At 42.9% G+C, this 22,347-nt stretch overlaps 1 protein-coding gene across 1 annotated transcript in view; it reads left to right on the top strand.

Annotated features, from left to right (window-relative positions):
• LOC137383507 (ras-related protein Rab-26-like) overlaps positions 1 to 22,347 on the top strand; it is a 354,385-nt gene that overhangs the window by 329,947 nt on the left and 2,091 nt on the right. The window contains exons 6-8 of the mRNA XM_068056531.1: positions 17,287 to 17,352; positions 18,121 to 18,177; positions 19,097 to 19,173. Coding sequence (XP_067912632.1) covers positions 17,287 to 17,352; positions 18,121 to 18,177; positions 19,097 to 19,173 — 200 coding nt within the window. The remainder of the gene's footprint in view (positions 1 to 17,286; positions 17,353 to 18,120; positions 18,178 to 19,096; positions 19,174 to 22,347) is intronic.

Raw genomic sequence — 22,347 nt, 5'->3', positions numbered from 1 at the left:
TGCCTCAGTTGGTCGCCCTCTTGCCTTTGAGCCAAAAGGCCTTGGGTTCAAGCCCTATTCAGTGGCGCAGTGGTTAGCACTGCAGCCTCACAGCTCCAGGGACCCGGGTTCGATTCCGGGTACTGCCTGTGTGGAGTTTGCAAGTTCTCCCTGTGTCTGCGTGGGTTTTCTCCGGGTGCTCCGGTTTCCTCCCACATGCCAAAAAAGACTTGCAGGTTGATAGGTAAATTGGCCATTATAAATTGTCACTAGTATAGGTAGGTGGTAGGGAAATATAGGGACAGGTGGGGATGTTTGGCAGGAATATGGGATTAGTGTAGGATTAGTATAAATGGGTGGTTGATGTTCGGCACAGACTCGGTGGGCCGAAGGGCCTGTTTCAGTGCTGTATCTCTAATCTAATCTCTTAATCTATTCCAGAGATTTGAGCACAAAAATCTAGACCGGCATTCCAGTGCAGTACTGAGGGAGTGCTGCGCTGCAAGAGGCTTTCCAATGAGATGATAAACCATGGTCCTGTCTGCCTCTCAGTTGGATGTAAAAGATTCCCTGGCACTATTTCAAAGACAGACAGAGGAGGTCTCACCAGTGTCCTGACCAATATTTATCCTTCAATAAACATCACAAAAAAAATTAATCTGGTCATTATCAGATTGTTGTTTGTGGGATCTTGCTTTGTGCAAATTGGCTTCTGTTTTTCTTGCATTACAACAGTTAGGCCACAGCTGGAGTACTGCGTACAGTTCTGGGCACCACACTATAGGAAGGATGTGATTGCACTGGAAAGGGTGCAGAGGAGATTCACCAGGATGTTGGCCTGGGCTGGAACATTTCAGCTATGAAGAGAGACTGGATAGGCTAGGGTTGTTTTCCTTAGAGCAGAGAAGACTGAGGGGGGAACCTGATTGAGTTATACAAAATTATGAGGGCATAGATAGGGTAGATAGGAAGAAACTTTTTCCCTTAGTGTAAATGTCAATAACCACGGGGCATAAATTTAAGGTAAGGGGTAGGAGGTTTAGAGGGGATTTGAGGAGATCTGTTTTCACCCAGAGGGTGGTTGGAATCTGGAACACGCTACCTGAAGGGGTGGTAGAGGCAGGAACCCTCACAACAATTAAGAAGTATTTAGATGAGCACTTAAAACGCCATAGCATTCAAGGCTACGGGCCAAGTGCTGGACAATGGGATGAGATTAGATAGGTGTTTGATGGCTGGCATGGACACGGGTGGCTGAAGGTCTGTTTCTGTGCTGTATAACTCTATGACTAATTGAGTGGAACTCATCACTGATATGCAAAGTTCCAGAGGTGGACTGTGAAATCAATGGCACTTTAAAGTTTATGTGTATGATTTATTATATTTTATATCTTGCAATTGATTTGTCACTGTGCAGCAATCCTTGGTGCTGCGTATTGTGTGAAAATTTCAAATTATCATAAATTTGGAGGACAATTAAAATGCAGCCTCCAACCATTGAAAACAATGATTGGACTATTGGAGCATGGTACTGTGTTTTACACGCAGCAGTGAATTACTGAGGGAAATAAAGTAGCTAAAGGTAAATATTGTGTTATTTTCATGACAGATCTTTGATTACAACAGTGAGTGCAGTTGTGAGACCACAGCAGAGGTCATGTGTAGGATAACGGATCCGTGGGCCGCAGGGTCCTCATTAAATCACAAGCAATACCAGCAGAACCATGAGATCAAACCGCAGCCTTCCATAAGTACAGTGGACGCCTTTGTACTGAGGTGATCCTGCTCAAAAGAGGTTATTTCCACTTGTGGGGAGACCAGAACAAGGGGCCATCCATATAAGACGAATAAATCCAATGGTGAATTCAGGAGAAACGTCTTTACTCAGAGAATGATTAGAATGTGGAACTTGCTACCACAGGAGGCAAATAGCATAGATATATTTAATGGGAAGTAAGATAAAACACATGAGGGAGAAAGGAATAGAAGGACATGTTGATCGGGTGAGATGAAGAGGGGTTGGAGGAGGCTTATGTGGACCATAAACACCAGCATGGACCAGTTGGGCCAAATGGCCTGTTTCTATGCAGTACATTCTATATATTGAAGTTGATATTGAGGTCCTTCTAATTGTCAATATTGTCCCTGCTTTGGATGCTGTTTAAGTGCAATTTTGCCACGTAACTTGAGCAAGAATCTATAAATCCATCCTGATTTGTAATTGGCAATAATAATGTCAGATGAAATTGTTCGGGTCTGCTTAGGAATCTATACCTTACCGTGTTTCTTCTACATTACTCATTTGTCCATAGATTGTCTGTGACTACCTTTGACAAACTGATGAGAGAAATAAGCAAAGCTTCTGGCTGTAACTTAGTTCCCTATTATTTTTAGATCGAGGTGTTTCAACAGTGATTCCAGTGTTCAGAGTATAGCATTTCAGAAAAGTATAGAAAGGTCAAGAACATTGTATCAATGTGATTTACCAGTTATTAAAGTTTTTTCAGGCAAGACGTTTGTTTGGAGCATATGGTCATGGAAGACTGTTCGAGTATAAGTGTGTTGTCTAACATTGGAAACAACTATTAATGATCACGGTCTTTGTGCAGTCCACAGATTTCCTTTGTTGTATTTCAGACAATCAGTGACTTGACACAGGGGCAAAATGACCATAAAGAAAGACCTGCATTTCTATAACTCCTGACACAATCTCAGGACATCCCAAAGCACTTTACAGCCAATGATGTACTTTAGATGTGTATTCACTGTTGTAATGTAGGAAACACAGCAACCAATTTGTGCACAGTAAGCTCCCACAAACAGTAACCTGATAATGACCAGATAATCTGTTTTAGTGAGATTGGTTGAGAGATAAGTATTGGCCAGGACACCAGGGAGAATTCTCATGCTTTTCTTTGAAATAGTGCTGTGGGATCTTTTACATTCACCTGAGAGGGCAGACGGGGCCTTGGTTTCGACACCCCATCCGATATCCTGCTCCTCCGATAGTGCAGCACTCCTTCAGCACTGCGCTGGGAGTGTTGACAATAGATTTGGTGCTCAAGTTGCTGGAGTGGGCCTTGAACACATAACCTGCTGACTCAAGGATAAGAGTGCTACCCACTGAGATTGTCGGTGGAGGAAAAGGCCAAGGGAGATGAGGATATCCATGGTTTCGAACTCCTGGAAAGGAACGAGTTACAGTTGGAGACATTATGCTGAGTCTTGCACCTGAATTTTTTTCCTCAGGGTTTCTCCTAGTTCACCACTGTAACTTGCGCCTGTAAACAGAGTTCTTGCCAAACCTCCACCATAGTTACACCGGTGGAGCGGGAAGGAGCTCCAAGGAGATTCTTGGTATGAATGTCAGCACATTGAGTATGGACATAAGAGTATTTACAACGTAACAAGAACAAGAGAGGAAAAGAGAAGAGGCTGACCCTAGTTGGGTCTTTTTAAGAAAGAGTGAGAGAGGTTGGAAAAGAGAGTCAGTTGATATATTGTACTTTTAAAACAAGTTTCTGTGCTAAAGGTGTCATATCAATGCAAGTTGTTGTAGTAATGTCAGTATTTAAACCTGAGCAAAAACGCACCTTATTATTATTTATCAATCAGTTCTTGCATGATTGCGTTTCTTCCTTGCAAGGTCGTAGCCTGTATTGAGTGTCTAAAGCACATCAAAAAGGAGATTTAAAAAATAATGTATTCCACGCAATAAATTGCTTAGCAAAAGACTAATTAACTGAGCCAGCTAGGAGCAAGGGAACTGTTTGTCTTTTTCTTGTGTAATTATGGCCTTAATTCAAACACTTCTGTTTTACTGTCTCCTGTGCCTGAAATCCTCAATTATGATGTCTCCAAGGGGATGAGTCTTAATATGGATAATAGAAGATAATGTTAAAATCCAGCAAAGCACACTAAACCAGTCAAACCCTGCATGAAGAATTAGAAAGGCCAGTGCCGAAATATGTTGTGTATTGGGTCTGTGAGGACTCTCTATGGCAGTGCTCATCTCCCTGTGCCTGCAATCAAGTGCCTGATCTCTCAATTAGAGAAAGAAAAGCAGCCACTGTCAGTTTGTAGGCAAGTGTAGCAGCCAATTTGCACACAGCAAGATCACCCTAATAGCAATGAACAGTTAATCTGTTCTTGCTGGCATTGGTTGAGGTACCAAAGGCTGGGAATGTTGGGACATTTAGAGCTTTCATGACAGAGTTTGATAGTTTTTTTGTTCGGTAAGGTTTATCCAGGAAAATGGAGCTAAGGAGTCACGATACCAAACATCAAGCAACATCAATAAAGCAGATTATCTGGTTATTTAACTTATAGCTTTGGGCAAATTGGCTGATATTGCTGCTTTTCCTGCAACAGTCACTACACTTTAGAAGTATTTCATTGGCTGTAAAGTGCTTGGGGACGTCCTAAAGTAATGAAAGGCGCTATTAAAATGCAAGTCTTCCTTCTTTCTTTCTATTGAGGGATATGGACTTTCACAGTGAAGAGATAACTGAATCTGGGTGCTTATGAATTGTAAGATACAGGAGATAGAAAGGAGGCTTCATAAATAGAGGTATTGAGTGCAAAAGTAGGGAAGTCATGCTGAACTTTCATAAAGCTCTGGTTAGGCCACAACTAAAGTATTGTGTCCAGTTCTGATCACACACATTTTAGGAAGGATGTGAGAGTGCTTGTGTGCGTGCAGAGGAGATTTACCAGAATAGTTGCAGGGATGAGGGATTTTAGCTTCAAGGTTAGGTTGGAGAAGTTGGTGTTGCTTTCCTTAGAGCAAAGGGGATTGAGGGGAGATGTGATAGCGGTGTACAAGATTATTACAGGTTTAGATAAGGTAGACAAAGAAAAGCTGTTCGGATTAGCTCATGGTACAAGGACTAGGGGACACATATTTAAAGTTTTGGGCAAGAGATTTAGGGGGATGTGAGGAAGAACTTTTTCACACAGTGAGTGATAATGACCCTGGAACTCACTGCCTATGAGGATGATGGAAGTAGAGACAATCAATGATTTCAAAAGGATGGGCACTTGAAAGAAATAAACTTGCAAGGCTACAGGGATAGAGTCAGGGAATGGGACTGGCTGGATTGCTCTACAGAGAGCAGGCATGGATTCGATGGGACAAATGGCCTCCTTCAGTGCCATATAGAGTTGGTGAGAGTCCTGTGTGAGGGTTTTCAAAGCCTCTCCATTCTTGTCCATTACTCTGCCCTTATCCTGTAATGGGACACAGCAATTGTACACATCTCATCCAATCATCTCTATCTGTTGCTCTGCCATGCCCTCCACTGGTGTCTTTTGGCATGCTGTGTACCACCTGCAGCAATACCTCTTTGCCAATTGCTATTCGATCACCTGAACAGATAATTCATCCCTGCATGATTAACACTGACCCTTATACATCTGTAACATCGGTCGTGGCTTGAGTAGAAGTGCATAAGAAGATGCCCAAGGGTAATATGTGGAATAAAAGCAAACTACTGCAGATGCTGGAAATCTGAAATAAAAACAAGAAACGCTGGAAATACTCAGCAGGTCTGGCAGCATCTGTGGAGAGAGAAGCAGAGTTAATGTTTCAGGTCAGTGACCTTTTATCAGAACTGCCAGAGTAAACATTTCAGGTCAGTGACCCTTCATCAGAACTGGGAATATATGGAATATGGATTCTATCTATGATTAAAGTTAGATTCATGACTCTCGTGTGTTAATTCTGAGTAAAGGTTTTTATAAAGCTACTTTTATTTGTTGATGTGAAACAGGAGGAACCTCCCGTGCAGTTTTACTAGTTGCTTAAGTTTGCAGAGACAGTCCCTCAAACCTAGTGTACTGGGTAACAGTGATCCCTGTGCTCCTATATACTTCAGAGACTTGGACAATCTACAGCAGGCACCTCAAGGCACTGGGGAAATGCCACCGATGCTGTCTCTGCAAAATCCTTCCCATTCGTTGGCAGAATCCTCTCCCAGGTCAATATTCCCAGCATCAAGGTACTACTCACTCAAAGCCAACTTCGCTGGGCAGGCCATGTCACTTGCATGCCGCTGGCTTCCGAAGCAACTGCTGTACTCTGAGCTTCGCCGCAGCCAAATTATACAAACTGGGTGGTTTTATTTTAATAAAAAAAAGTCAACAGATGAAACTCTCCGCCGAACAAATGCGGTGGAGGGGTGTCACCACCCGGTAAACGTGACCTGGAACAAGCAGAGATGTTCTCAAATCATCCCTGAAGAAATCCAACATACCCAGCAACTCATGGGAGTCCCTGTCCCTTGACCACTCAAAGTAGAGAAGGTGCATTCGAGAAGGTACCTCGCAAGATTTTGACGGGAGCACGTGGAAGCCAAGTCCAGGCAGCGGAAGGAGCGCACAGCCCTCCAAGTAACTCGCCTGTCCAATTCTTCAAACACCTCCTGGCCAGGACACTGGGAGTAACGCCCATGCTCTTTTTTGAAATAGTTTCATGAGGTCATTTACATCCACCTGAGAGGGCAGACGGGACTTCAGTTTTTAATGTCTTATCTAAAAGACAACACCTCTAGCAGTGCAGCACTCCCTCAGTACTGCACTGGAGTATTAGCCTTTTTTTTTCTGCTCAAGTCCTGGAGTGGGTCTTGAAACTACTCAGGGGTGAAAGTGCTAGCAACCGAGTCCCAGCTGAAGATTTCCGTGTTCTTAATGTGACCCAGTAGTTTAAAATCTGTTTTTTTTACTCCTTCTGGTAATGTTTTGTGGTTATTTTGCTTTAGGTTATTCTGAGGCTAATAATGACGTTTAAGGATATAGTTTAGAATTTGTATCGGTCAGAAAGGCGTGGTGCACTAGTGTGTTGATCATCGCAGAATGGCTACGTTGTACACTCTCCAATGTAACTCACAAAATTCCCAGTCACAGCTGGATCTTATCTAGCAGGACACTTTCCTGGAGGAATGTAAATACCAGGGATGGTCAATCAACAGCATCGATATGTAGCTGGCCTAAGGGAAGTAGGGGAAAATTAACTTGCAAACTGAGCCAGTTAAAAAAAATCTTGTAAATATTTTTGCTTTGTTGCTGGCGGAATACTACACGAATCTACAAAGTCGTTTATCACACTCAGTTAAAAGAGATGTGCAAACAGCTGCCTTGGTCAATGTTGTCAAGGAATCATTTTGTTCAATCCACTATTTTTGTGCCAGGTGATAGGATGGTTCAGTGGCGAGACCTCGGTATGTTTTTTTTTTGACAAAAGACTGACTTAATATAAGGCAGCATGCAATCTTCAAGGATCCCCTCAGACATTTATGCAAGGAGTAGAAAAGGTGGTTTGTGTAATATCATGATGGGTTGGCTCCTTTTTGCTTCTTTATTCTTATGGATTAGTTTAACCTTGTTTTTTTTTTATATGCACATCAGACACAAGCCTCTTGTTAGGCATAGCTTTCACTTGCTGATCAGTCAGCTTCATCAGTACACATATCTTTCTTTCTTTCTTTCTTTGGCCTCCTTGTCTCGAGAGACAATGGGTAAGCGCCTAGAGGTTATCACACAATTATTACACTGAAGCCTCAACTTTCTGCTACTGGATGTTACTACTTCATTCAGCAAATTCAAAGAACATTACTCCTACTGAGTGGTGTTTTCTGGATGTGACAGCAGCTTTTGTTGTAAACTCAGCCATTGTTGCAAGACTCTGTAGCCAGTTTTACCGAAGTGCAAAGGCTTTTTATGCTTTTGGGAAAGGTACAAGGTCCATTTGTCTCTCTTCATCCTTTTTCGTTATATTCAGAAGTTCTAATACTAAACAAACTCTGATCTTTTAAGTTGCAATAAAAGAAAGACTTGCATTTATATAGCGCCTTTCATGACCTCAGGATGTTTTACAGACAGTGAAGAACCTTTGAAGTGTGGTCACTGTTGCAGTGTCAGAAACGCAGCAATTTGCGCACAGCAAGCTCCCACAATCAGCAATATGATAATGGCCAGATAATCTGTTTTTGGGTGTTGATTGAGGGTTAAATATTGGCCAGGACACTGGTGTAACTCCCCTGCTCTTCTCTGAAACAATGGCACGTGACCTTTTATGTCCATCTGAGGGGGTAGACGGGGCCTCGGTTTAACGTCTTGTCCGAAAGACGGCACTCTGACAGTACAGCACTCCTTCAGTACTGCACTGGAGTGTCAGCCTAGTTGATGTGTTCAAGTTTCTGGAGTGGAACTTGAACCTTCAACTTTTTGACTCAGAGGCCAAAGTACTCAATATATTGAGGTTGCAGAACTAGTCATAAATGTACTCTAATATGTATTTATTCAAATTATATTTTTCTGCCTGACTGATGGGTAAATGTTTACAAGGACGTTTTCCCTGCGTTTTTGTTACTTGGGCTGTGAGGAATGACAATGATGTTGCTATGTGAGTTTGTCAGTGGTAAAGTGTTATGGGGTTAAACAAATGACAGGAATTTAAATTAATTGCAGCAGATTAACATTCATCACCAGTGGGTAGCACTCTCAACTATGAGTCATTACATTGTGGGTTGAAATCTCATTCCAGAGATTTAGTGCATAATCCAGGCTGACACTTCCAGCGCAGTACTGAGGGACTGCAGCTCTGTCGGAGGTGTTGTCTTTCAGATGAGATGTCAAATTGAGGCACAGTCTTTCCTCTCAGGGGGACAGCAAAGATCCCATGGCACTATTTTGAAAAAGAGCAACAAAGTTCACCCCAGTGTACTGGACAATATTTATCCCTCTTATCCCTCAACCAACATCACTAAAGCAGATTATCTGATCATTTATCTCATTGCTGTTTGTGGGAGCTTGCTCTTGTTTACAACAATGACTACATTTCAAAAGTACTTAATTGGCTGTAAAACACTTTGGGATGTCCTGAGGTCATGAAGGGGGCTGCAAAAATGCGAGTCTTTATTTTCAAGTCTTTTAAATTAACAGCTAATAGTTTTATCATCAAAGTGCAGCAGTGAATGATGTAGGGTTTTTGCTTTGGACGCACTTGGAAAATCTCACCCAAAATGCACTTGAAATTGCGTTGCTTAGGTTACAGTTCAGGCTTCCACTAAAATTTATTTGCATAATCACTATTGGGCATTGCAGTAGAACCTAAATTGTTTCATCTATTTTCCCTCATTCCATTAAAAAATATTTCCTGATGTATTTAAGAGTTACAAGCAAAAAAAAAATTTTTTAATAAGAGTGTCCAGTCCTTCACCCTTGAGTAACCTGGTTTCGAATCACTGAAATGCTATTCAGTGCCTGGCAGCAGACTTTGTCTCTCAGTGGTCAGGACCGACTTCTGGTCTTCTCAATCACAATGAAGGGAAAGCTCACACTCACTCCAGCTCAGATCCAGTTCTCGGCAGAATGCAAAATGGAAACAATGGTGCCACCATTAAGCAGAGGCATTGAAAGAGCAGGTGGGTGTGCCCGTTCGTGAAGGAAGACACCAGAACCTTCTTTACAATAGTTGGAAAGAGCTTTCAAAGAATAATCAGGGGAAAAGCACCAACAAGAGTGGGCCCTTTCACACTGAACCATTCATGGGCTGCAATGCCATTACCATGGAGATCTTGGAACATTTAAGACATTACACATTAACAAGTTATTTGTTGTCAAATCTCCTGGATGTTGCTGGTAGCTGTGCTCTGGAGATTAATCTTCAATTCTTGGAGACTGAAGAGTTGGCAACTCTTGCTAGAGTCCTTATGAAAATGAAGAACAAATTAGGCCAGCTGTTGGCTAACATTTTCCAAGAAGCTCAGAAATACATGAAGACTGACAATTGGCTGATGTTTGAAAGAAGCAATGAATTGCATGAAAGTGAACTCACCAAAGATCAGTTAGTTTAGCAACAGCAGCTGGGAAATGTTTCCAAGAGCTTTATGGGCTTGAGCAATGTTCATGAGGTGAAGCTATAAGAATTGCCAGCATGATTTTAGAAGAACCTATTGGAATTCATTTAGCAACTAGATCATTTAGTTGATGGGGACTGTCCATTGGGTTTCGTATATGTGTAAGGGTTTTGAAGAGAATATAAAAGCTTTGGGAATTTGCGGCAAAGCAGCAAACTGGATAAGTACGTGATGATGGTGAAAAGAGAAGATTCTCCTGGGACACAGTGCCAAGTGCACACTCAGTAGCTGTATCAAACTAATAATTTCAGTCTTCAAATGTTCCCTAATATGAGGAAGAACCATTAAGAATGTAGGGGAGTGTTGGCCCTCCCAAATGGATATTAATAAAACAAAATTTAAACCACGAAAAACCAATCGAACAAATCTTGTGGGCCCCGATGTTAATGAGGAGGGAAGGTATGGGGGAGCACTGGGGAGACCTGGCAAGGCTGGGGATGTGGAGGCTCTGTCGATCTTAACATCATCAGACCCAATCGACATATTTATAACAGGAACCTGCTTCCTTCCTGCGAGTGTCAAAAGGGCAAGTTAATATGGTGACATGGAGGAAAGGAGCCAGATCAGTGGAGGATAAGTGAATCCCATTATTTTAAACGCCCACCCGCTCCCCACCTTCTTTCTGCCAGTTGCGGGCACTTAAAATCGGAAGTCTGACGTCACCAGTCACACAAGGGATTTAGTGAACCCATCACTAATAGGGGCCAATAGGCCTCCTCCAGCCCCTATTTCTTATGTTCCTATGTATCCTGTACTTGTGGATGGCAAGTTGCATCAAGTGTTGGAAAAAGGCCACTAGGAAGATGCAACAAGTAGCCATTCAATGACAAGGAAGGAGGAAAAGGGAAAAGAAGACTTGGATGTTGTTACTGGTTATTCACTAACAACTATTAGTCAACATGAGACTGTTGTTCACAAAACAAATCAATGCATGGAATGAATCTCAAGGGCATTTATTACAAGTTGATGCAGGTTATTAATCACACTGCACTGTTTTACTGAGAGCACATTCAGGTGCTGTCCACAGTTCTGGGTGCGTCATCTTCTAAAGGACGTTGATTCATTGGGGAGGCTCCTGAAAAGAGCAGCCAGCCTAATTCTAAAAACTTTAAAAAGAAAGGAAGACTTGCATTTATGTGGTGCCTTTCTTGACCACATGACGTCCCAAAGTGCTTTACAGCCAATAAAGTACATTTTGTAGTTGCTGCTGTAATGTAACTAGGGAGAGATTACACTGACAAATTACTTGTTTTTGTGGGAAAAAAGACAATTGAGACAGGAAATTGTCTAGGATTCTTTTAAAGGCTGAAAGGCATTGGTGATATAAATTATGCAGTTTTGAAAGTAGTTTTACACCACTGAATGATAGATCCATGATGAATGACATTTATTAAAGTTAGCTAATGCTTTGATGACTTACTCAGTGTTAAGGAAGTGATTGAAGGTTATCAGGAGAAGCGGAGGAATAAATGAACACATTTTTTATAGAAGAGCTGTCCAATGTGTCAGTGGGTAAATGTAAAGCCTGGTGGGGAGTTGAATCATTGAAATTAGAAAGGACCCACGCTCATTCCTTAGTCTGTGCTGGCTTAGAAGATTGTAGGTCTGCTATAATTAGTTTCAGTGTATTGGGGGCTGCGAAATGGACGCAATCAGCCTGGATTCCTCCTCCTGATTGCATCTAGGGACTCTTGCTAGATAGTGCACTTGTGTGAGTGTCAGGTGAGGATAGCATCAGGCTTAAATAGCTTTTCAATATTCACTCTACAGCCTCACAAATAGCAAATAATCACTTGAGTGCTGGTGTCTGATGTAAAATTGCACCTCAGCAGAAATCACCATCTAGAAAAGGGAGGAGAAAATTGGAAAAAAAATGACTCTATTGAGTATCATGCCCAAGCTCCCGTCCTGAACAGGGAAATGCTATTGGTCAGACACAATAACAAAAACTTGCATTTATATAATGCCTTTAGTGTATTAAAATGTCCCAAGGCAGTTCATAGGGAGTATAATCAAATGAGATTTGACACTGAGCCACCGAAGGAGATATTAAGACAGGTGATCATAAGCTTGGTCAAAGAGGTAGGTTTTAAGGAGCTTCTTAAAGGAAAAAGAGGTAGAAAGGTTTAGGGAAGGAATTCCAGAGTTTAGGGTCTGTGCAGCTGAAGGCACAATCATCAACAATGGCGTGATTAAAATTGAGGTGCATGAGGCCAGAATTGGAGGAGCGCAGAGATCTCGGGAAGGTTGTGGAGCTGGAGGAGGTTACACAGATAGGGAGGGGCGAGGCCATGGATGAGAATTCCTACATCAATGCATTGCCAGACTGGGAGCCAGTGTCGGTTGGCAAGCATAGCGGTGATCGGCGAAGGGAATTTGGTGTGAGTTAGAATATGGGCACTAGAGTTTTGGATGAGCTCAAGTTTATGGAATGTGGAAGATGGGAGACTGCCCAGGAGAGCATTGCAACAGTTAAGTCTAGAGGTAACAAAGGCATGGATGAGGGTTTCAGCAACAAATGAGTGGACGCAGAGGCTGAGTCGGCTGTTACAGGGGTGTGGTCTTGGTGATGGAGTGGATATGTGACTATCTACTTTTTAAGTAGGTCGTCTTTTGGCTGAAAGTGAAATTTCAGTTTTTGTTCTCTTTTGGAAGGCTTATCCATGAATATTTCCCTCCAACAGGAATTTAAGTAAGTCAGGGAGAGGCCATGGCAATGCAAGCTCGATGCAGTGCATGCAAAGCAGTAGCTTTAGTGCGAAGAATAGTCTTTGCTCATTCTCATGTTGCATTAAAGATCAAAATAGAAAAAAGAGGAGTCACTAAATGGTTGGAAATCGGCATCTGCTCATAGTTCCCATGAGGGTGAATTCTCACTTTGAGAGAGGTCACAGAATGGAAACCAGCTGCTTCTCCACAGGAGGGAGTAGAAATTGAAGAATAAGTTATCTCGAATGTTTTTGATACGATTCCCAACAGATAGTTACTGAGCATCATTGGCAAACACAGGGAGCAGATTGCCCTGCCTACCTTATGGGCAGGATTGAGGTAATCGAGGCTGCAATTAGCATCTACTTACCCAACTCATGAGGAATATTGTTATACATTAGTGAGAATATTGTTCCTCATGACATTTGGAGCTTCTTCTACGCAGTTGCCCATTCACTATGCAGCTCAGTCTGCTCAATATTTCATAGTTTACACTAACCAATCCTTCTAGTTTATGGAGGCCAAAAATCCATGGGCCCATAGTCCTAGGATGCATTTGCTGTGACCTCCAGCACTTACTCTGCCACAGTCAGGGAGAGGTCACCTTATTTGAAAATGCACAGAGTATGATTGGATGTTAAAAAGAGAACTGTGGAGTCAAAGCCTAACCTCTGGTTGAGATGTTGGGTTTCACAAAGAAACTATCAATAAAGGTTTCTTTTGAGGATGAGGGCTTGCCTCTTATCTATAGTAGGTGCTAGCTCATGCTGGGTACAGTTCTTAAACTTAACAGGAAACTCAGCACATTCCTTTTCTAAAATTTATTGGGATGTGGGCACCACTGCCAAGGCGGACATTTATTGGCCATCCCTAGTCGCTCTTGAGATGGTGGTGTTGAGCTGCCTTTTTGAACCACTGCGGACTGTTCTGGTGAAGGTATTCCTATAATGCTGTTAGGTAGGGAGTTCCACGATTTAGATCCAGTGATAATGAAGGAACTGGCGATGCATGCCCAAATTGGGATGGTGTGTGACTTGGAGGTAATGGTGTTCCCATGCATGTGCTGCACGTGTCCTTCTAAGTGGTGAAGATCACACATTTGGAAGGTGCTGCCGAAGAAGCCTTGGCAGCTTGCTGCAGTGCATATCGTAGATGGTACACACTGCAGCCACGGTGCACTGATGGAGGAGCGAGTGGGTGTTTAGACTAGTGGATGAGCAAGTGCATGCTTTATCCTAGATGGGGTCGAGCTTCTTGGGCATTGTTGGAACTGCATCCAGCCAGGAAAATCGAGAGCATTCCATCACACCCCTAATCCTTACTCCATGCTGTATGCATTGTTAAAAGACTTAGTATGAATGTAAAATGCTAAATTTACGACGTTAATATTATTTAGGGTATGGCCTGTGATATCAACAATCTCTGATATGCACACATACCCCACGGGAAATAACACAGAAAGGCTGAAGCATGCATATTTAATATGACCCATCAATGTTGTCAAGTGGTTGCCAGGGATGCCTAAAAACAGTGAGGACCTCGCGCCCAGATATTGGTGCCCATCTTCCATCGGAAAGAAAGGGTGAAATGCGCATCAATTTCTACCCCCAGGATATTTCAACTCAGGTTTCTGGGAGGGACAAACCTAACTGAGAGAGGTAATGAGAAAGGAGGTGGACTCTGAGAATGGTAAATAAGGTGCTGTATTCCTGACAGAGATGAGCCTTTTGAATCAAGTGAGAAAGAGTAATAGCATTAGCAGAGTCTGTCCTGAATGATCTTCTCTAGTACTTTACATTCACTTGATGCCAATGCAAATCCAAAGTTAACTTTAGCAATTGTTCATTAGAAATATAACTATCTATGAGGACACCCATGCATGGAAAATCATAAGAAAAGGGCCATTAAGAATGTGTAGACGTTCATTATCACCAACCTCAGAAATAATTGATTATGTTCCTGGTATAATAATCATTTTAATATATGCCTAACTGCTTCATTATGGATATTTGTAATGTGCTCATTTGAAAGTTCATCATTTATAATTGATCTTCTGTTCGGTGACTGATCATTTTATAGCCTTTGGAAATCATGTTAATTTAACTTGTAATTTATTTTCATGTGGCTCGTGATGGACTCGCCTGTAACAATCCACAGCTCAGTTGACTTCACCTGGTCTCCCTGTACAGATTCAATTCGGAATTATTTGTGAGAAAGGGTGGTATAAATATCAAAGTGATTCTCGACAATGCAGCCGGCTGCTGACGTGATCAGACTGCGCCAAGCTGCGCGCATGCGTAAACGGGCTCCTGCTCTCTGCACATGCGCTGCGTTCTGGATTGCCAGGGCTGGTTTGCGCATGCGCAGATGATGTCATTGCATTCCGCGGGGAGAGCGTGGGGGGAGAGGGGCCGAAGACCTTGGTGACAGCTGGTGCGGGTGCCCTCTCCTCCTCCCCCTCCCCCACCCCCCCCCGGCTGCCTGCTCGCTCTCCCCCGCCCGCTCTCTCACTCTCACCACCCTCCCCCCACCTGCTCTCTCTCTCCCCCCACCCCCCCCCCCGCTCACTCGCTCTCCCCCACCACCTTCTCACTCTCCCCCCACCCATTCGCTCCCCCCCCCAGCCCGCTTGCTCGCCTCCCCCACCCACTCGCTTCCCCCCCCCCGCCCCGCCCGCTTGCTCGCCGCACCGCCCGCTCACTCACTCCAGCGTTGCGTACTGCCATGTGTTTACTTTGCCTTTGTGATTATTTGAGCAGCGCCATCTTTAGTCCTGGCAGTTGCCTGAACGTCATCGACTGTGATGTTTTAGTGGCACAGGCTGCATTTGCGCATGTGCCTGTCACGTAGTGGTTGCATTGTCAGCAAACGCAGTCGCCTCTGGGACCTGTTTCAAATTCAATCCAGACTGATGGAAGGAATGTAAGCCAGTTCTGAATGAGTAAAATCATGTAGCACAGAATGCAGTACTAACCCAGTACTAAAGAAGGAACTTGCATTCCTTTCAGAGCTTCAGGATGACCAAAGTGCTTTACGGCCAACAAGATACTTTTTTGAAGTGTCGTCACTGTTGTAATGTAGAAAACATGGCAGGAGATTTACACACAGCAAGCTCCCACAAACAACAATGCGATAATGATCAGATAATCTGTTTTTGTGATGCTGGTTGAGGTATAAATATTGGCCAGGATACCGGGAAGAACCCCCATGCTCTTCTTCAAATAGTGCCCACCTAACGGGGCACAAGGCCTCATCTATATGATTGTTACGTAAGGTTTGTTAGTTTGTTTCCAAGGTTACAGGCTTGAGAGAGGTACCAAGGCTCAAATTTCAAAAGATGTATGCATACTTGAAGGGAAAGTTAGAGATGCATTTAAGTGGAAACACATGAAGGAGAAAGGAATAGAATATATTCATAAGGTTAGATGAGAAAGGGTGGGAGGAGGCTCGGGTAGAGAAAAAAACACCAGTTGGGCCAAATGGCCTTTTTCTGTGCTGTAAATATTATATAATTCTATGTGATTAAATGATTCAGTTACATGAAAGACAGCCAATTATTTTTGAATCTGAGTGTCAGTTATATAAATCCCAGCCGTCTGGAACTATTCACTACGCTGAGTTAAGAGAGAAAAGCTGGGTTGATTGCACTCTTCACAGGACTGAGCAGGACTCGACTAGAAAATATTACAGGAAAGAGAAAAGTTGCGCATAGAAGACTACCAACATAATCAGTTATCAGTCCAGTGGTTTATTACATTCACCATCTCCTCCACTCTCCTCATTTGGTATGGTGTACAAAGCAACTGGTGCACACAATAAAGCACAATCTCAGTATAAGTGACACGCCAAACTGACGTTTTAGGTGTAGATATGCAATACATTCTTGAGTCCTGTTCGAAATTAAGTGGTCTTTTGAGACTTGAAATGAGTTCCACACTTCAGAATAATGGAACCAATGTGTTATCTAATCAATGCAATAGTCAACATGTCTCAGTTTCACTGTTGAGCACAACACGATCAGCCAAAAATGTATTGAGTATTACATTACTATTTAATAGGAGATTCACGGTGATGTTTTATTCCATCATCTGCCAGATAGAAGTTAACTAGCAGGCCAGTAAAAATGATTGATGACTGTAGTTGTGGATCAGCTAATGTGTCTTGTAAAGGCAGAATGGTTTTCAAGCTAATCTTTTTCACTTCCATATAAAACTTTTACAAAACTTATACAGAAGAACACAACTGCAGGATGAGGGTCAAACAAGAAATATAGTAATAACCTTGATCTTAAAGCTAGTCACTTGCTGAAGACATTAAGCTGAACAGTGGTGCAGAATCCAAACTAGGAATTGGCTACGTTTGGGTCGCAGTGCCCAATAGATAGAATCCAGGCAATGGGACGAATCCAGTGATTGATTGATTTTGACTTCTCACAATCTTTCCCATTTTACTGACCGCTAATTTATACTACAAGCTTTCCTTGTTACCATTCCCGTATCTTTATTTGTTATCCCCTGGAACCACTGAAGCATTTCCTTCAGCAGTTTGGGTTTTGGATCTTGATGGTTGTCATTTGAGGTCGAACTGAATTATGTTGCTCACATCTACTTTGTACAATCTTTGCTTTCTGTGGTTTATCACTTTAAAAGCTTATAACATAAACCTTCCTTGTTCCTTTCAGGCCTGGCTGACAGAGATTCATGAATATGCAACGCAAGATGTGGTAATCATGTTATTGGGTAACAAGGTGAGTGTATCTCAACACTGCACATCTCGTTCTCTGAAAGCACCACTTATATCAGAATCTAAGGCTTGGGATTTGGTTCGTGCCCAACTCTGACTGCAGGCCCAGTGGCAATCAGGAACATTGGGATGAAATGGCCAGCAGCAGCAGGAGGAGTGCTTTTGCTTTTACTTTATGGTGGCAGCCTCCAGCAGTCCCTTTAAACACTGCCAGTTTGGCTGCTGTCTGCCTGAGACAAGTGACCACAGCATTCAGTCTCTATCCAATATGGGTGAAAGGCCTGAAATAGCTTCACAATGGACCTAATCCTGTTCCAGTCAGGCACGCTAACCAATGCAGCATATGCACGTACCTGGTGCAGAATGAGCACATGCATTGGACTTCTTCAGTGCCTATTTATCACTTGAAATGCAGGCACCGCACACTATAATTTCTAGGCCTAACATTATTGCAGTGTAACTAGGTGCTGCCACCCATTTGAATAATGATGAATTGCAACACAGACCCAGGCAAAATTCCTGATGCCACTCGGCCCTTTAGGAGAAGCACCAAGCAAAGGCAAGGCACTTTTTCTACTCTGTCGAAGGAATAAAGCATTGGAATCGTGTTCACGGAAATCCTCAACCTTTCAGCAAGCCAAAGTTTATACTTTAGCAATTGGGAACTGCACCACTCAGTACAGAACTAAGCCACACTGACCAGGAGGAATCCAGACTCTCACATGAAGCTGTCACTGTAGAGTTTATTCATTGTCATTCCTGTCTTTTAAAGGCTGATGCAACTCAAGAGAGGGCTGTAAAGAAAGAGGCAGGAGAAAAATTAGCCAAGGTATGTCACTTTCTAAGCCACTCTTGCTTTGGGGAACTTTATGTTGCCTTTAAATCGTGCAGTTTGTATAAGATTGTGCGAATGAAATACTCTGAAACGAGTACTGCCAATTGTGAAAAAATGGAGCAAGAGACCTCGATCCCAGCAAAGGAGCACGGGTTTGAACCCAGGACTCAGAGGTGAAAGGCCATTATGCTAACCCACAAATATTGGTTGCTTCCCCTTGCCGTCTTTTGCACTGTTTGCTAGTTTCAGATTGAACTTAATCCCAGCAAGACGGGCGGTTAGGATAAGAGATTCAGCATGTACCACAATTTAGGCATAAGCTGGCAGCTCTGATAATGTGACATTAGATGGGAACTAGAATCAACAGTCAGTGTGAATCTGAGATGAAGGGATGCAGAGCAAGATACCGATCTGCTCTTCCAGGAATTTTCCGTTGTTATTTTAGCTGCTTTTGTGGTGCAGATTATTCTCTGGAAACTTAGTCACCATGCTAGATCATAAATGACAATGTGTAAAGTGTAATGCAATTCAGGTGATTTAATAGCAGACTTACTCTTTCCCTAAATAGATTTTATTATGCCAGTTTTTGTTTTATTAAGGGGTGTGACTGAAAGCATAATTTATTGTAAGACCATGGCTTTAATCATTTGATTTCAGTACTATTATTTTACATTTATAGAACAAAACATAAGTAAAAATGTGAGTGATTTTAACTTTGATGACTGGGTGCTGATTGGGTAGAGTGGATTTGTTGCTGGTTGATGAGAATGGAATGAAACTTGGGTGGGTTCTAAAACTGGAAAATGATTCAGTCTGCCAAATTACTGCGCTGTCAGTGAGGTTGGAAACTCCTGGCTTGATGGGTTTTATATGTATATGCCTATATCGCTGACTGACATTTATCTTGTTCTAGGAATACGGAGTGCCCTTTATGGAAACAAGTGCCAAAACAGGCCTAAATGTTGAGCTGGCATTTATGGCTATTGCAAAGTAAGTTATGCAGGGGCGATCTTAAATTTTACCTGCATTGGCAAACGTCAGTGAAGATTATTGTAACAAACAATGTTTATCAAAGTTTCTCCCGATCTTATCATTCCATTGGCAAAATTAATAAATGCAAGAAGATTTATCAATATGACAAAAATTAACCTGTGATTTGAAAAGGCAAGTTTCCAAGTCCCAGAAAAGGCTGGATTTTCAAAATGTGGTCGGGAACCCAATGGCCAGATAATTTCTGGGACCCGACCCCACGTCTCAACTGCGTCACTCACGTGACGCTAATTTGAAATGTAAATGCCCTAATGGACAGAAGGTAAGCTTGGCAGCCAATTAGTGGTGCCGAGCGTTTCCAGGAGGTAGGAGCTGCCGGCAGAGTGTGAGCCGCAAAGGCAAACGACCGCCATGATGGGGCCCGCTGCAGCCTTGCCGAAGAGAGCAGGCAGCTCCTTAGAGGGACGGCAGCATAAAAGAATAAGATGGTGCTCAGACATCCAAAACTGAGGTCATGTACATGATTCGGTGCAAGATCACGGGGGGTTGGGGGGGGTGGTGGGTGGCTCCATAATTTTCAAGCTCAAAAAAAAGTCTCACTGTGAACCTGACAGCTGCGTGCTAATGTACTAATGTCACCAAAATCCTATTTGATAATGGCAATCCCAACCTCCCCGGCCCCTTCACAAGCTCCTGTAGGAGCTTAATGGGCCATTAATTGGAGGTGAGTGGGTTCCCCGTTCCTTCCCTGCCCTCACTTTAAAAATTGGAGTCTCTCCCAGAGGCATTGGGAAACAGATTGGGACCACTATTTTTAAGTTGCATCCACACCCGGTCCTGACCCCTCCTGCATTTGAAACTCTGGTCCATGTGTCTAATGACTCTGAGAACAGAATAATACAGTGCTACAGGCATCACGGGAATCAAGCTTGAGGCAAATTGGCTGAGGTGGATTGGGAAACTACATTAAAAGATATGACAGTACATAGGCAATGGATAGTCTTTAAAGAATTATTACATAGTTTACAGCAACTATACATTCCTTCAGGGTGCAAAAAGCCTAAAAGTAAAGACAGTCAATCGTGGCTAACAAAGTTAAGGATTGTTTAAGATGAAAAGAAAAGGCCTATAAAGTTGCCAGAAGTAGTCGTAAACCTGACAATTGGGAGAATTTCAAAATACAGCAGAGGACCAAGAAATTGATAAAGACAGAGAGAATAGAACATGAATGTAAATTAGCAAAAAACATAAAAACGGACCGTAAGAGCTACTATAGGTATGTAAAAAGGAAACGTTTGGCTAAGACAAATGTGGGTCCATTACAGGCAGTCAGGAGAATTTATAATGGGGAGTAGAGAAATGGCAGAGAAGCTAAATGATTATTTTGTGTCTGTCTTCACTGAGGACGATACAAGAAATCTCCCAGAATTAGAGATCCAAGTGATTAGGGAGAATGAGGAATTGAAGGAAATTAGTATTAGTAAGAATGTTGTATTGGAGAAATTAATGGGGCTGAAGGTTGATATGTCCCCGGGACCTGATATTCTACATCCCAGAGTGTTGAAAGAGGTAGCTATGGAGATAATGGATGCAATGGTGATCATCTTCCAAAATTCTATAGATTCTGGAACAGTTCCTGCAGATTGGAAGGTCGCAAATGTCACTCCACTATTTAAGAAGGGAGGGAGAGAGGAAACAGGGAACTACAGATCTGTTAGCCTTATATCAGTAGTAGGGAAAATGTTAGAACCTATTCTAAAAGATGTGATAAATGGACACTTGGATAATAATGATCTGATTGGGCATAGTCAACATGGATTTATGAATGGGAAATCATGTTTGACGAACCTGTTAGAATTTTTATCAGAATTGATAGAGGGGAGTCGGTGGACGTAGTATACTTGGATTTTCAGAAGGCTTTTGATGAAGCCCACCACAGGAGGTTGGTTAGCAAAATTAAAGCACATGGGATAGGAGGTAATGGATTAAGGATTAGTTAACAGGCAGAAAATAGAGAGTAGGAATAAACGGATCATTCTCGCGTTGGCAAGCTGTGACAAGTGGGGATCAGTCCTTGGGCCCTAGCTGTTCATAATATTTCTCAATGATTTGGTTGTGGGGACCAAATGTAATATTTCCAAGTTCGCAGATGACATGAAACTAGGTGGGAATGTGTGTTGTGAGGAAGATGCAAAGCGGCTTCAAGGGACTTTGGACAGACTTAGTGAGTGGGCAAGAACATGGCAGATGGAGTACAATGTGGAAAAATGTGAGGTTATCCACTTTGGTAGGAGGAATAGATGTGCAGAGTATTTCTTAAATGGTGAGAGATTAGGAAGTGTGGATGTACAAAGGGACCTGGGTGTCCTCATCAATAAATCACTGAAAGCTAACATGCAGGTGCAGCAAGTAATTCGGAAGGATTAAGAATGGTATGTTGGCCTTTATCACAAGAGGATTTGAGTACAAGAGTAGTGAAGTCTTGCTTTAATTGTATAGAACCTTGTTTAGATAGCACCTGGAGTTCTGTGTGCAGTTTTAGTCCCCTTACCTTAGGAAGGAAATTATTGCCATAGAGGGAGTGCAATGAAGGTTCACCAGATGTGTTCCTGGGATGGCAGGACTGTCCTATGAAGAGAGATTGGGGAAACTGCGCCTGTATTCTCTCGAGTTTCGAAGAATGAGATATGATCTAATTGAAACCTACAAAATATTTAAAGGGATAGACAGGGTAGATGGAGGGAAGCTGTTTCCCCTGGTTGGGGAGTCTAGGACCAGGGGACACAATTTCAAACACAATTACTCCTGACAATGCAGAGCATGCGCAGAGCGATTGCGGTCATCATCAATGCGTGTGAACATTTGCAAGCTTACCGGTATGAATGTGCGCATATGCACACATGAGGTCGTCACGCAATGATGTACTCACCCCTCAATAGCTGCCTCCATTTCCCCTAACAATACCCCGCTCCGTCCCACCATCCCTGCTTCAATCGCTGCTCCCCCCCTCGGCTGCTCGCTCCCTGCCTCGCCGCTGCCCTCCCTCAGCCACTTGCTTCGCCACCACCCTCCCCAACTCCCGGCCCCTTCTCCCCTCAGCCCCTCGCCGCTCCCCTCCCCTGGACGCTTCCCCCTTCATTCGTTGCTTTCCCCCCCTCAGCTGTTTGCTCCCAG

The sequence above is a fragment of the Heterodontus francisci genome, chromosome 24 (assembly GCF_036365525.1).
Source record: "Heterodontus francisci isolate sHetFra1 chromosome 24, sHetFra1.hap1, whole genome shotgun sequence".
Lineage (NCBI taxonomy): Eukaryota > Metazoa > Chordata > Chondrichthyes > Heterodontiformes > Heterodontidae > Heterodontus > Heterodontus francisci.
The sequence above is the reverse complement of the archived record's forward strand: the minus strand, read 5'-3'. Positions and strand labels throughout refer to the sequence as shown.